General features: G+C 37.2%; 1 protein-coding gene across 1 annotated transcript; it reads right to left on the reverse strand.

Annotated features, from left to right (window-relative positions):
- Positions 1 to 1,275: 1,275 nt before the first annotated feature.
- On the reverse strand, positions 1,276 to 4,253 carry LOC131232590 (F-box/kelch-repeat protein At1g22040-like). Its single transcript, XM_058228931.1, has 2 exons — positions 4,094 to 4,253; positions 1,276 to 3,040 (listed from the first exon to the last, which is right to left on the reverse strand). The coding sequence occupies exon 2, from the start codon at positions 2,907 to 2,909 to the stop codon at positions 1,479 to 1,481; it is 1,431 nt and encodes a 476-aa protein (XP_058084914.1). The 5' UTR covers positions 2,910 to 3,040; positions 4,094 to 4,253; the 3' UTR covers positions 1,276 to 1,478.
- Between the last annotated feature and the right edge of the window lie 7,667 nt (positions 4,254 to 11,920).

Below are 11,920 nucleotides of genomic sequence, written 5' to 3' on the forward strand. Positions count from 1 at the left end.
ATAGCGTGTAGCATAAATACGTAGCGTGTAGCGTAAGCTACACGTTACTTCTATTTTTTAATTTAAAAATGGGACAAATATAATAAATATTGGAAAAAAGGAAAAGAAAAATATAAAAATGCATAAGCATGTTCAAACGATTTATTAGTTATCATTTATCAAAAGCCAATCCACATATATAAGCCAAATCAAATAATTATCACATCAACAATTTTCTAAGCAAACCACTTTAATTAATAATGTCTAATTGAAACCATAAGTCACAATTATGAAAAGAAATAAAAATCACATAGTTTAAAAGTATCAAGTACAATACAAGTGTCACATTCCTCAACATTACATACAAAGAAAACATGAAAAAAGTAATAAAAAAATAAAATAGTAAAAAAATACATTGTAGCTTATGCTACATATGCTACGCGCTATGTAGCTGTAGCATATGGTACGACCCCTATAGCGTACACTACATGGGATTTATGCTATTTAGGACTCTACGTAGCGCTACGGTCATGCTACACTACGGGCACTATTTGAAACACTGGTTCATACAAGTAGAAGGCTTTAAAAGAGTAAGGAGAAGGCCTAAAAGGGCATGGGTGGGAGGTAGGGCAAAAAAAGGCTTGATGACCAATGGTAAAACTAAAGTTATGGCCCTTGATAGACTAGAATGGCAGAAAAGGATTCATGTAGCCCACCCCAATTAGTTGGGATAAGGCTAACATGATGATGATGATTAAAAATATTAGGCCCTATTTGGTAGATGCCTAAAAATGAGTTGATCACATTTTAGTTAACAATAATTATATATTAGGGATCATGATCTCTAGTACATTATGAGTTCATGGTAACAATGATTATGCATTAGAAATAAAATTGTCAAATACATAATTGTTGTTAACTAAAATGAGATGAATTCATTTTTAGGCATCTACCAAACAAGGCCTTAGGCCATTACTCAATCCCTTATATCTGTTATATTCCCAAGTTTTACGCAATTGAGCCACAAAGCTGATTTAAGATCAAATTGCATGCAACACATAGAATAAGGGAGAATATTCAAATATATTAGCTAGCATTCCTAAAATGCCTTTTGATCTGAATATATTCCCCTCATTAAATTTATTTCTAATTAGCTTGACATTTTAAAGTTGGCAAAGTTTGTTTAAGGGCTTTCAAATTAATATTTGACCAACTACATATTTTCAAGACAAGCCATGAAAATAATGCTTGTGAAAAATACAAAATGCTGTTAAGCCAATGCAAATGCACAGAATGGATAGGAAAATAGGCTACTACAGTCTTATGGCTCCCATTTCTTTTGAACTACTTTTATTTTAGTGAAGATTTATTGAAGAAAATGTAAAGATACATTACTAGATAAGTTATACTACAGTAGTGTCAGCTCCTGAATTGTTCAATAGATTCCAAGCAACTAATGTTACATGAGGCACTATTCCCATCCAGGCACTAACATATCATCAGACACCAAGAACCTGACAGTTGACCAATTCAGCTGACCCAAAGTTCTTTGTGGCAATGATTTTCCAAAGGTCTGTTTCTGCTTCAGCCAATGAATCAGATTTTTCACAAGATCTGACAGGAGGAGATGATGATGTTGAAGGGAAAGAGCTTCCATGACTCTGGAAGTCAGCCTGCAATACTGCAATTTCATGATTGGCATCTTTTGTGATGACATGAAGCTTTCCAAGAAAACCAGCAAGTAAATATGGAGTCTCTGAATCGGTGAAATCACGAATTGGAACCTTCCCTATAACAACTTTCCAAGCATCCTCTTGAGGATCATATAACTTGATCTTACCACTATCTAAAGAACTCGAAGGATCTAATGCATATAGCTTCCCGTCTACAACAACACTCAACTTTGTCCCTGCTTGCCGTGCTGGCCAACCCTCCCCCATACCAGTAGGCATTTCCACCCAGGAATTTGTCTTGGGATCATAAATCTCCCCACCAACATCAACAAAAAATGGCCAGGAATATAAACTCTGAGGAACACACAACCTTCCTTGATATGAAATCATTCCAGTTGCGATTGGTTTGAGCATGTCAGCTAAAAAGGCAGCCGGTAACACCTGAGCTCTTGAGAAAGGCATGCTCGGTATTTCAGTCCATGTGTCCTTAAAGGGATCAAATACTTCAGCAGATTGCAGAGGAGTTAACCCACCTTGACCCCTACTCACCCCTCCAACAACATAGAGCTTGTTGTTCAAGAGACCAGTCTTACAATAAGCCCGGCCAATGGTCATGGGCATTACTTCACTCCACATATTTACACGAGGATCATACCGCCAAACACATCTCATGGCCGAAGCTCTGGAGAATCCCCCTAACACAAAGAGGCAGCCATTAATGGCCCCAACAGCACAACCACAGAATGGCATTCGATCCAATGAATCTTTCCGCCCAAGCCACCCCCTTATGACATCCGCAATCTTGATACTTGAACCCACAACATTCCACATCCGAAGACCAGATAGGCCCCTCCTTGATTCTTCTTCATAAACAACATTGGGCATTGGCGGCAACCTTTGCCAATTCCTGGACATAGGGTCCAAAGCGTGCCATATAAGCTTATCTTCTTCAGTCTTTGTCAGAATATACAGCCATTCTTCAGCCGTTCCAAGTTCTTTTCTCACCTGATAGACTTCATGACTTGTCACAGCAGTTCTCCAGCTCCGAGATACCAATTTTGCATTCAAAAAAGAAATTCTAGGCAATCTTGCAAGAATCTGAATCGACATCTCATCAGGGAGGCTCGGAATCAGTCTTGGGCTCTCATCATTAAAGCTCAAAGACATCCGCTGCCTCTTGTAGGCTTCAATTTGTGAATTCTCGTCGTGCTCGCTTGTCCTAGTCCTGGTGCCACCCAAGCTCAAGAAAGCCCCCATCAAAATCCTTACAATCACTTTCGATTCACAGAAGTTTTCAGACCAACCCAAGTGTACGTGATCCCATAAGCTATTCCAAGTGATGAAATACTCACAACAGCATTTTTCAGTCAAAGAGAAAAGCACTGGATCTGGAAATCAGCAGGAAAAGAATAAAAGGATAAAAAGACAAGGTTATTAGTAGCAATGACAAAGATGTGCTTTAATATAAAGTAATAACGTGCACTAACAAACTCTTTCCACAAGAGACACGGGAAATCCATATGCAAAGCTTGAAAATACCACTTTCAGGTCACAAATTATACAAACATCCACCAATGAATGAGTTAAAATGATGAATAAACATTTGAAGACGTTTCCTAAACTTCCACTATAAAGTCTACAAACATCAACCCCAAAGATGAAGCTTCGAGAGAACATCACCACAGCATTCCAAAACATCACAAATTATCAACAAAGGAAAAATAATATTGCAAATATAACTTTGACATTTCCCTCTCAAATCTCATTAGGTTCACAAATTCTTCACTGGAAAAATCAGTAAAATCAAATAACAGGCTTCTAAAATCCCAACTGGAATTTAACAAAAAATCCCATAGTTAAAATCAGAAAAGAAAAAAAAAAAAAAAAATCATTTTCAATAGATTCACCAAAATCCCAACCATAAGCTCTTTAAAAAATCTATGGGAAAAAGGAACCAATAACATGTCCGCAAATCTAAATCGCCCATGAAATACTAAAAAAAAGTGCAAATATCCTATGAATCCCGACGGTTCGAGCATTTCTAGATAAGCAATATGCACAAGTAAATAAAATCATCACCATAATCTTTTTTGCTTTTTCCTTTCTTTCTTTTCTTTTTTTTTCTTTTTTTTTTTTTGTGAAATGTAATGCTTCCCGGGATTGAATCCTGGATCACTCACACACACTACACTGTCTCTACAAATTCTTCATCATCTTCATCTAAGCCTTATCCCAACTAATTGGGGTCGGCTACATAAATCCTTTTCCGCTATTCCAAAATGTAAAACCAAAACCCTAAAACCCGGGATTCCTCGGAACGAGACAGGCCCCGAGTGGAAATCTCGGAACGGGAAATTCAGGAAAATTGCCAAGGAGAAGTAGTCCCATCTCGAACGATCTCGGGAATGCTTCTTTCTCTTCAAATTCCAGTAGAAACGTACCTGAAATGAGATATGAAGATATCGAAAGCGATGGAGAAGAAGCACTTGTTTAGGGTTTTGTAGAACGAGCTGCGTCGGCTGCTGCTCCGCTATTTCTCGGCCTCTCTCTCGTACGCCTTTCTTCTTCTCAACATGAATCACGATTCCTTTTATAGTTTTGGATCAAAGTAAAAGTCCGGCCGAGGGTTTCCAACGGGGTGCTGCATCACGATTCCTTATATGGAGTCCTGTTCACCTGCGCACCTACGCACGTGCGTACTTTTGTACACGTATTATGGGCGTCTAATCCGTACGGTCCATGTTACGTGGAATCCGATGAAATCTCTGGGGACAAATTTCCACCCTGCTCTAAAATTCTTGTGGGCCATAGCAGAGAGAAATACAAATCAAGGGAGGAAATGTTCTTCTTTTTTTGTGGCCAACGAAAGTCTTGGATCAAAGTAAAAGTTGGTCCCAGAAGGTTTCATGAGGTTCTTCTTCACTCGGACCGTTCAGATTTTGGATTCACATCACCTATTATGAGTTCTCAAAAAAATTCGCACGAGTTCCATGCGAACCGGTGCGCAGCCGAGCATCCGCGTCTGACCTTTCTGAGGACAGGCTTGGGCTGTCGCATCAAGCCTAAGGGCTAGGGATGGGCTTCAAAATCCAGCCCGTTTCTCACGCAGGCTGGTTTTGAATTAGCTTGTCAAAAGGTCCCAGCCTGGCTTAACCTATTACTATTTTAAAAGTCGTAAAATTAAAAAGGAAAAACTTTCCTCCTGTTAACCTCCCTCGCCCTCCCCTCTCTTTTAAAATCCATTAATCTCTCTCATTTTCTAACGGAGAAATGACTACATTTCTTGTATTATATTTTTAACCATTTCTAAAATAGTTAATTAGAAATGAACATATGTCATTGCCCAGTGAAGAAATAGCATGTGAAAGATTTCTAGAGACAATTGTAGGGCTTTTTATGGAAGTACGGTTAGTAAATGGAAAGTAATCAAGTGAAAAAGAATGGTTGCATGGATATGAAGAGACGGAAGGATCTGAAAGATCGACGTGGCAACAATTCAACTTCCATAACTATTAAAATAAAGAAGAAAAATGTTTGAAAAGAAGCTACAACAGAAATCTATAAATAGCAAGTACTTCAGCAACCATTCTTTTTCGATATATTTGTGAAAGATTTGTAGAGATATTTGTAGGACTTTTTATGGAAGTACGGTTAATGTTGAGCTGGATGATACATATCATATGATGACAAGACATTACTAAGAAGTTCAGTAAATGTAAAGCAATCGAGCGAAAAAGAATGGTTCGAGGGATATGAAGATACAGAAGGATCTGAAAGACCAACGTGGCAACGATTCAATTACTATAACTGTTAAAATAAAGAAGATAAATGTCTGAAAAGAAGTTGCAACAGAAATTTATAAATAACAAGAACTTTAGCAAAGCAAACAATCTCATACTAATCAAATTTATCCTATTAAAGTTATATTTCCTTATTATAGCCTAGCTCTATCTTAGGAGTAGCGGTAATCTTTAGTTGTAATTTAAGTTTATGCTTTTGCACTTAACTATTCCCCGTATCAATACAATCATTTCATCTTTCAAAAAGGCACTTTATAATTGTTCCCTGTGATTGACCATACGTATTTCTTTTTTGTTTGACTGTTTCCGTTTATAAAGAGTCATTAGAGTAGCAGTAATCTTTAGTTGTAATTCAAGTTTATGCTTTTGCACCTGACTATTCCCCGTATCAATACAATCATTTCAACTTTCAAAAAGGCACTTTACAATTGTTCCCTGTGATTGATCATACGTATTTCTTTTTTGTTTGACTGTTTCCGTTTATAAAAAGTCATTTTATACAGAAGGCAATGTGCAATCCATCTTCGGAGGAAGAACCATACCCTCTAACTATTGTCTGATCATCTTACAACTATTTTGTGAGTGACTGAATAAGTAATCAATATTTTTTGATATCGATCATATATGATTGCATTCGACGTATCTGCATATCTTGGCGCTTGTGGTTAAGTTAGTTCAGTTTGAATCGAGCTGCACAATCAGTTTTAGCATACCCGCACACACTACACATGACAAAAACAAACCGAGAGCAAACAACAGTAAGGCGTTAAAGTTACAAAGACCCTTTTAGTTGATATCATGGTGCTCTTTTCATATGTGATGAGTGCTATGAATCCTCGGGAAATCAGAAAACCTTATCATTTATACTCTGTAAGTACGAGGAATTGGATTTCTTTTTTCATTATATCTTATTCCTTTTTACTTTTGTTTTTTAATTATTAAATCATTTGAGAAAATTGGATTCTATCTTAATTTTTCATATGCGGAACGGGAAAAACTTCGATACTATTGTTCAAACACCACTTAGGCTTAGAGGATGTCAATGGAGATATGAGGATTTGGAAGAAAAGAGACATTTTTTTTTTGTATTTTTAAAATATGATTTTAATTTAGGGCTCGAGCGGGGTTATGTAATAATTATAGGGCCAGGCTTGGGCTAGACTATTTTTGCTCGTCACATGCCCACCCAGGTTTGGGCTTAAGTTGAAAATTCCAGGCTAAGCTCGTACAGAGCTTGTGTAATACCCTTTTTTTTTCAACGGCAAGCTCCATTGTTCCCTGTGGTATGGCCCATTTGAACTTTGGATCGGCCTCATTTCTTTGCCCATGCCCTAACATGGGTGGACCAAAGCGATGGATAGTGTGGATTTGTCACACCATTCCTATGTGCCCACCCTCATATAAAATAAAGAAAGAAAAAATGACGTGTTGTGCATGTCAACTGAGAAGTCCAACCCATCTTCCACTAATCTCTCTCTCCTCCTTTTTCTCCTCCATTCGCTGCAAGAGCCGCTGTCGCACCCATTTGAGTTGTATACCGTCCATCATGGTGGACCCGTCAGTCTAATCTAGACCGTTTGTCTAATCAAAACTGCCTAGAAATCTCCAAGTTCAATCATATGTTATCCATATTCATCCCTAAGCCACCCACTAGAGATTCAGATCTTCTTTATTTCTTAAGCCCCCGATCTATCCTTATCTTGTAAAACTAATGAACGACTTAGATCTTTCTAGTGGACCCTACCTAGATCAGCCACTAAAACTAAAAACCCGAGCATCTAGCGTAAGTTCCGTTCGAAGCGGAAACTCCTTCCATTTTTGCAAGCACGAACTTCCTTCTCCACAATCGGCACGAAGCCCATCCTCACGATCTCGACCATTAAATCTCTCCATCCAATGGCCTACTCTTCTCCAACATGAATTCTACCCAACAAGCAATCAAATGAAAGACAAAGTAGAAAACGGAAGAAAAAGAAAGAAGAAAGACCTGGACTGAGAGAGGAAGTTGTACTTAGGTGCGACGAGTTGAACACACCAAGTCTCGCCAGATCTAACCATTGAACTGACTTCCACCTTTATATTTGTGTTGATTTCCAGAGCCTTGACAACTCTTATAGCATCACCAGGTATGCATTCATTCCCCTCAGATCATATCTATTCATGAACTCCTTGTTCCATATACTATTTTGATTAATCTCTTTGGTGTGTTGACTCACCGAGTTAACTTAGTGAGTCAACCATTTCCGTTTGTTAGATTTCTTGAATATGAACCATAAATTCCATATATAGTTACCACTTCCAATGAGGAAGATGTTCCTGATTTAAACTAGTTAAATTCTTTATCGTCACCAGTTTAGCGATAGTTAAAGATTTCGTGATTGGTCGAGTCGAAGCCATATAATCTGGATCGTTCAAATCAACCACGTGAGAGTTTAGATCTTCCTCAATATTTACAATCATAATAGATAGGTGATCTTCCCGGTTGAAAAGCCTACATTAGTATATACTTTGATTTTCATTGATTATTATTTCATATTATTGATTCTAGTTATTTGATTTTCGGTGCACGTAAAATAAAATGCATTTATTTAATTATTAATATGTGAAATTAATTCAATTGATTATTGCTACCTTCTTTTAAATATGGTTAAGTTATGGATGCTCTGCCCTAGAAAGGATCATGTTATTATGGGTGCTCTGCCCGGGTCACTCCCGAAAAGGATGTTTATTTCATGCTACATTTTTTAGCAATTGTGGACATTCGATCCTTAACCCATATTACAGGATGTGTCATATCTAAATATTCGATCCATGGCCCATGTTTCAGGATGAAAATTATATTTTCTTTATTTAAGATTAAGTGAATGTACACGTGAGTGCTCTGTCCGGATTCCCTAAAATGTTGGATGCACGGTGCCCCGCCCTGGGAGGTCCAAAATGGTCACGATGCTCTGCCTTAGGTTGATCCCTAAAATGGGTGCACAGGTGTTATGTCATGGCAAAGTCCAAAAACGGATCAAAAACTATTTTGTTTTATTTGAATTCATTTTCAGAATTTCATTTATATTAGTAGAATATTATTGTACTCTTATGTTCAAGTTGTGGATGCGTAAATACAGTTTTGGTGTACAAATTTGTGGGTCACGATCATAAGACTATTCGGGATCTGGAGTTTATCATCTTAGAATCACTTCACACATTAGGTATGGAATTAATGTGAGTTGTGGCCCTTGGTGCAAAGCCCCTACCGGCTTACGATACTACGCATTATGAATCGACCTTTCATTATGTATTCATCGTTACATACTGATGTAGAAGTTTTAATTTTAGGAATGATGTGACCCTATGAGCTGTCGTGCTCATAACCGTATAGATTTTTGCAGGGTTTATGTATGAAGAACCAATTGAGCAATATCGAAGACCTTTTCTTTTGTTTATTCGAATATTAATTAAAATTCAATGCATTTTGTTATTATTTATTTTTGAATATTAATGTAAGTAAAATTTTAAGGATTGATTAGTGGACATTATTTAATGAGAATGATTTTTATTCTTTTAGTTACTCTGATTGCCTTAAAAATACATGATTATAATGTGGGTTACGTGGTATATTTTGTTAAAGTACAACTCACAGTCCTAGAATTCGAGTTCGGGCCTGGCCAACTCGGGTACCGAATTTCGAGGCGTGACAGCTTGGCTTGGCACTAACCCGACCCGTTGACACCCCCAGTGAGGGTTATCATATAAAGGATAATTTTGAGGTGGATCACCCATGATGAAGTCTATAGAGAAAATCACACAATCAAGGCTATGAAAATCAAGGACTTGGCACCCTATAGAGAAGAATGAAGAAAATAATAAAGAAGTGTATAAAGAAAAGTAAGTGATATCTCGTGTTCCCTATTCGAGTGTTGTTGACATTTTCATATATATCATTGTCTTACGAGACCTGATATTTTACATGCAGTGGGTGTTGTAAGCAAATACATGGCTAACCCTAACAAACAATATTGGGAAGCAGGGAAATGGTTACTTCGATATACTCGAGGTATAGTAGACTTGTCTTAACATTTGAAAAGTCTAAGGACAAGTTGGTAGGCTATGTGGATGTCAATTGCGCAGGTAATATGAATAACAAGATATCAAATTTTGGCTACTCATTTGTGATAGCGGGTAGAGGGATCAGTTGGATATAGAAGCTTGAATCTGTGGTTGCTCTTTCCACAGCTGAAGTAGCGTATATGTCGGTAATGAGAGTATTTAAAGAAGGTGTTTGGTTGAAATTGATGATAAATCAACTTATGCTTCAGTAAGAAGTCATGTTAGTAAATTATGACAATGAAAGCGTGATCGATTTAGTGAAGAACTCCGTTTAGCATTCTTGTACTAAACATATTGATGTTCATTATCATTTTATTTGACAGGTGCTTGAGGGAGGTGGAGTGACTCTTGAGAAGATCCACACAAGCATGAATCTGATGGACATGCTTATGAAAGTGGTTCCTATAGAGAAATTCAAGTTATGTGTGACTTCTCTGGGCTTGAAAATGGCTTGACGAGGGTAGAGTGTGCACGAGAAGCCATGACGATAGTGGAGTTATGATGGAGGAACTAGAGATAGAGTTTGAAATTGTGGTTCATGATAATTGAAGACATGGTGGAGATTATTGTCAATTATCTTAAATTTCTATGTCAACTGGGTCTGTCGATGGCATCGACAGACCATTCGATCCCATCGAGCAGTTGTTGATTCCATTGACAGCTTACTCGATCTTATTGAGAAAATTCTATTTTTTGACCTTTGCTCGCTGGATAGTTTTTTTTTTTTTGTTCAAATCGATCTAATCGAAGATGGCTTCGATCTCATCGAGGGGTCATCGATAGCACTCGATATAATTAAAGCTCATATTGACCGACTTACGCAGTTTTGTGGAACTGCGGGTTTTATTTTATATTAAGGGTTTGTCAACAGGGATTAGGGTAATTAAAAACGTGTCAAGCCTTTTGGTGCGCAAAGGGATATCAAAGCTAGGATTTTTTATGGGTTTTGAAGTGTATTCTCATATCAATAAGCCCTTCCATCTATTGTAACATTCATTACCATAGTGGATTTGTTGTCGCTTTATGCCAGAAAAACTAATCATGTAGAAGCAGTTACAAGAAGGGTGACAAAAGCATGAGCAAATAAGGCCAAGTGGTTATAGTAACCGTCAGAATGTGGAAAGGGTAAAGCTATAAATAATATGGGGATTTAACAGGGAAATTTCATCTCATACTAACCCAATCACGCCTGAATATTATCTTTCAACTATCCTTTCAATTACCAGTCAATTACATTCATTAGTGTAATCACTTTACCATTTATGCAAGGCAATTACATTTCCTAGTGTAATCATTTACTTTTCGTTTACTATTTACATTGCATGGTATAATCCATGGCGTTAATCAAGTAGTTGGTAATCTTAATTATAATTTGGGTGAGCATAAATTTAGTTCCTCATCTAAGAGTAGTTGCTCTTCACAATCGACTATAAGAATCCCTTTCTCATTTCTCTTCAAACTTTACCGAAAGGTCCTTTGTTGTCCCAACTATTCTTGTTAGTCTTGATATTGATAAGAAAAATGAGTAATTTATAATAAAGTTTTCATGTTGTTGATTCCTAAGTGTAGTGCTTCTTCCCCTATGCCGTCTATTGGTACTAGTGAAGTAGTATTGGATAACCTGTAAGTTAACCTTTCGCTTAATACTAAAATCAACATCATATAGAAGGCAAATGTGCAACCCATCATCAAAGGATGAACACTACTATCTTAATAGCGCTTGATCCTATCTACTATCTTAATATTGCCTAATCATATTTACACATTGAGTGAGTAGGTGGCCCATCTTATTCGATCTTGATCATATATGGCATATCTGCCTATTTGTGCTTAGGGTCATAATTATTCAGTTTGAATTGATCAACAAAATAAAATACCGAAAACAACTAGCAACATAATACTCTAGTAAGCCACAAAGTTGAAACCAATCTAAATTAATTATATGCTGTTAAACCCTTCTCTCTCTATATACGCCCTTATCCATAGCTCAAGTGATAGACTGAGTGACATGTACCTCGTTTCAACATTGTGGTCTTGGTATTGATTCCGCAGCGGAGGTGTCTAATGTGTGAACTTACGTTGGGGTGTACTAACAATCTAAATGTATATTTTTTTTTTAAAAAAAAAAAAAGAAAAGAAAAAAACCAGCCCTTCTCTCTATTTCTCTATGTGTACGAGCCTTAGGGCAGCTTCATCCTTCCCTTATATTTCTCTCTCATAGATTTCTCTTCCCAACTATTGTACGTCTCTCCCTTTAACACTCTCCACTTGAGAAACTCTACGGGCAGTGTATTTAAAGATCGAAACTGCCAGTAGGCAGGTGGCTACTGAGAGTGTTATACGTGCTCCACCATGATATGTGTCATG

Source organism: Magnolia sinica, chromosome 2 (genome assembly GCF_029962835.1).
Source record: "Magnolia sinica isolate HGM2019 chromosome 2, MsV1, whole genome shotgun sequence".
In the NCBI taxonomy this organism is placed as follows: domain Eukaryota; kingdom Viridiplantae; phylum Streptophyta; class Magnoliopsida; order Magnoliales; family Magnoliaceae; genus Magnolia; species Magnolia sinica.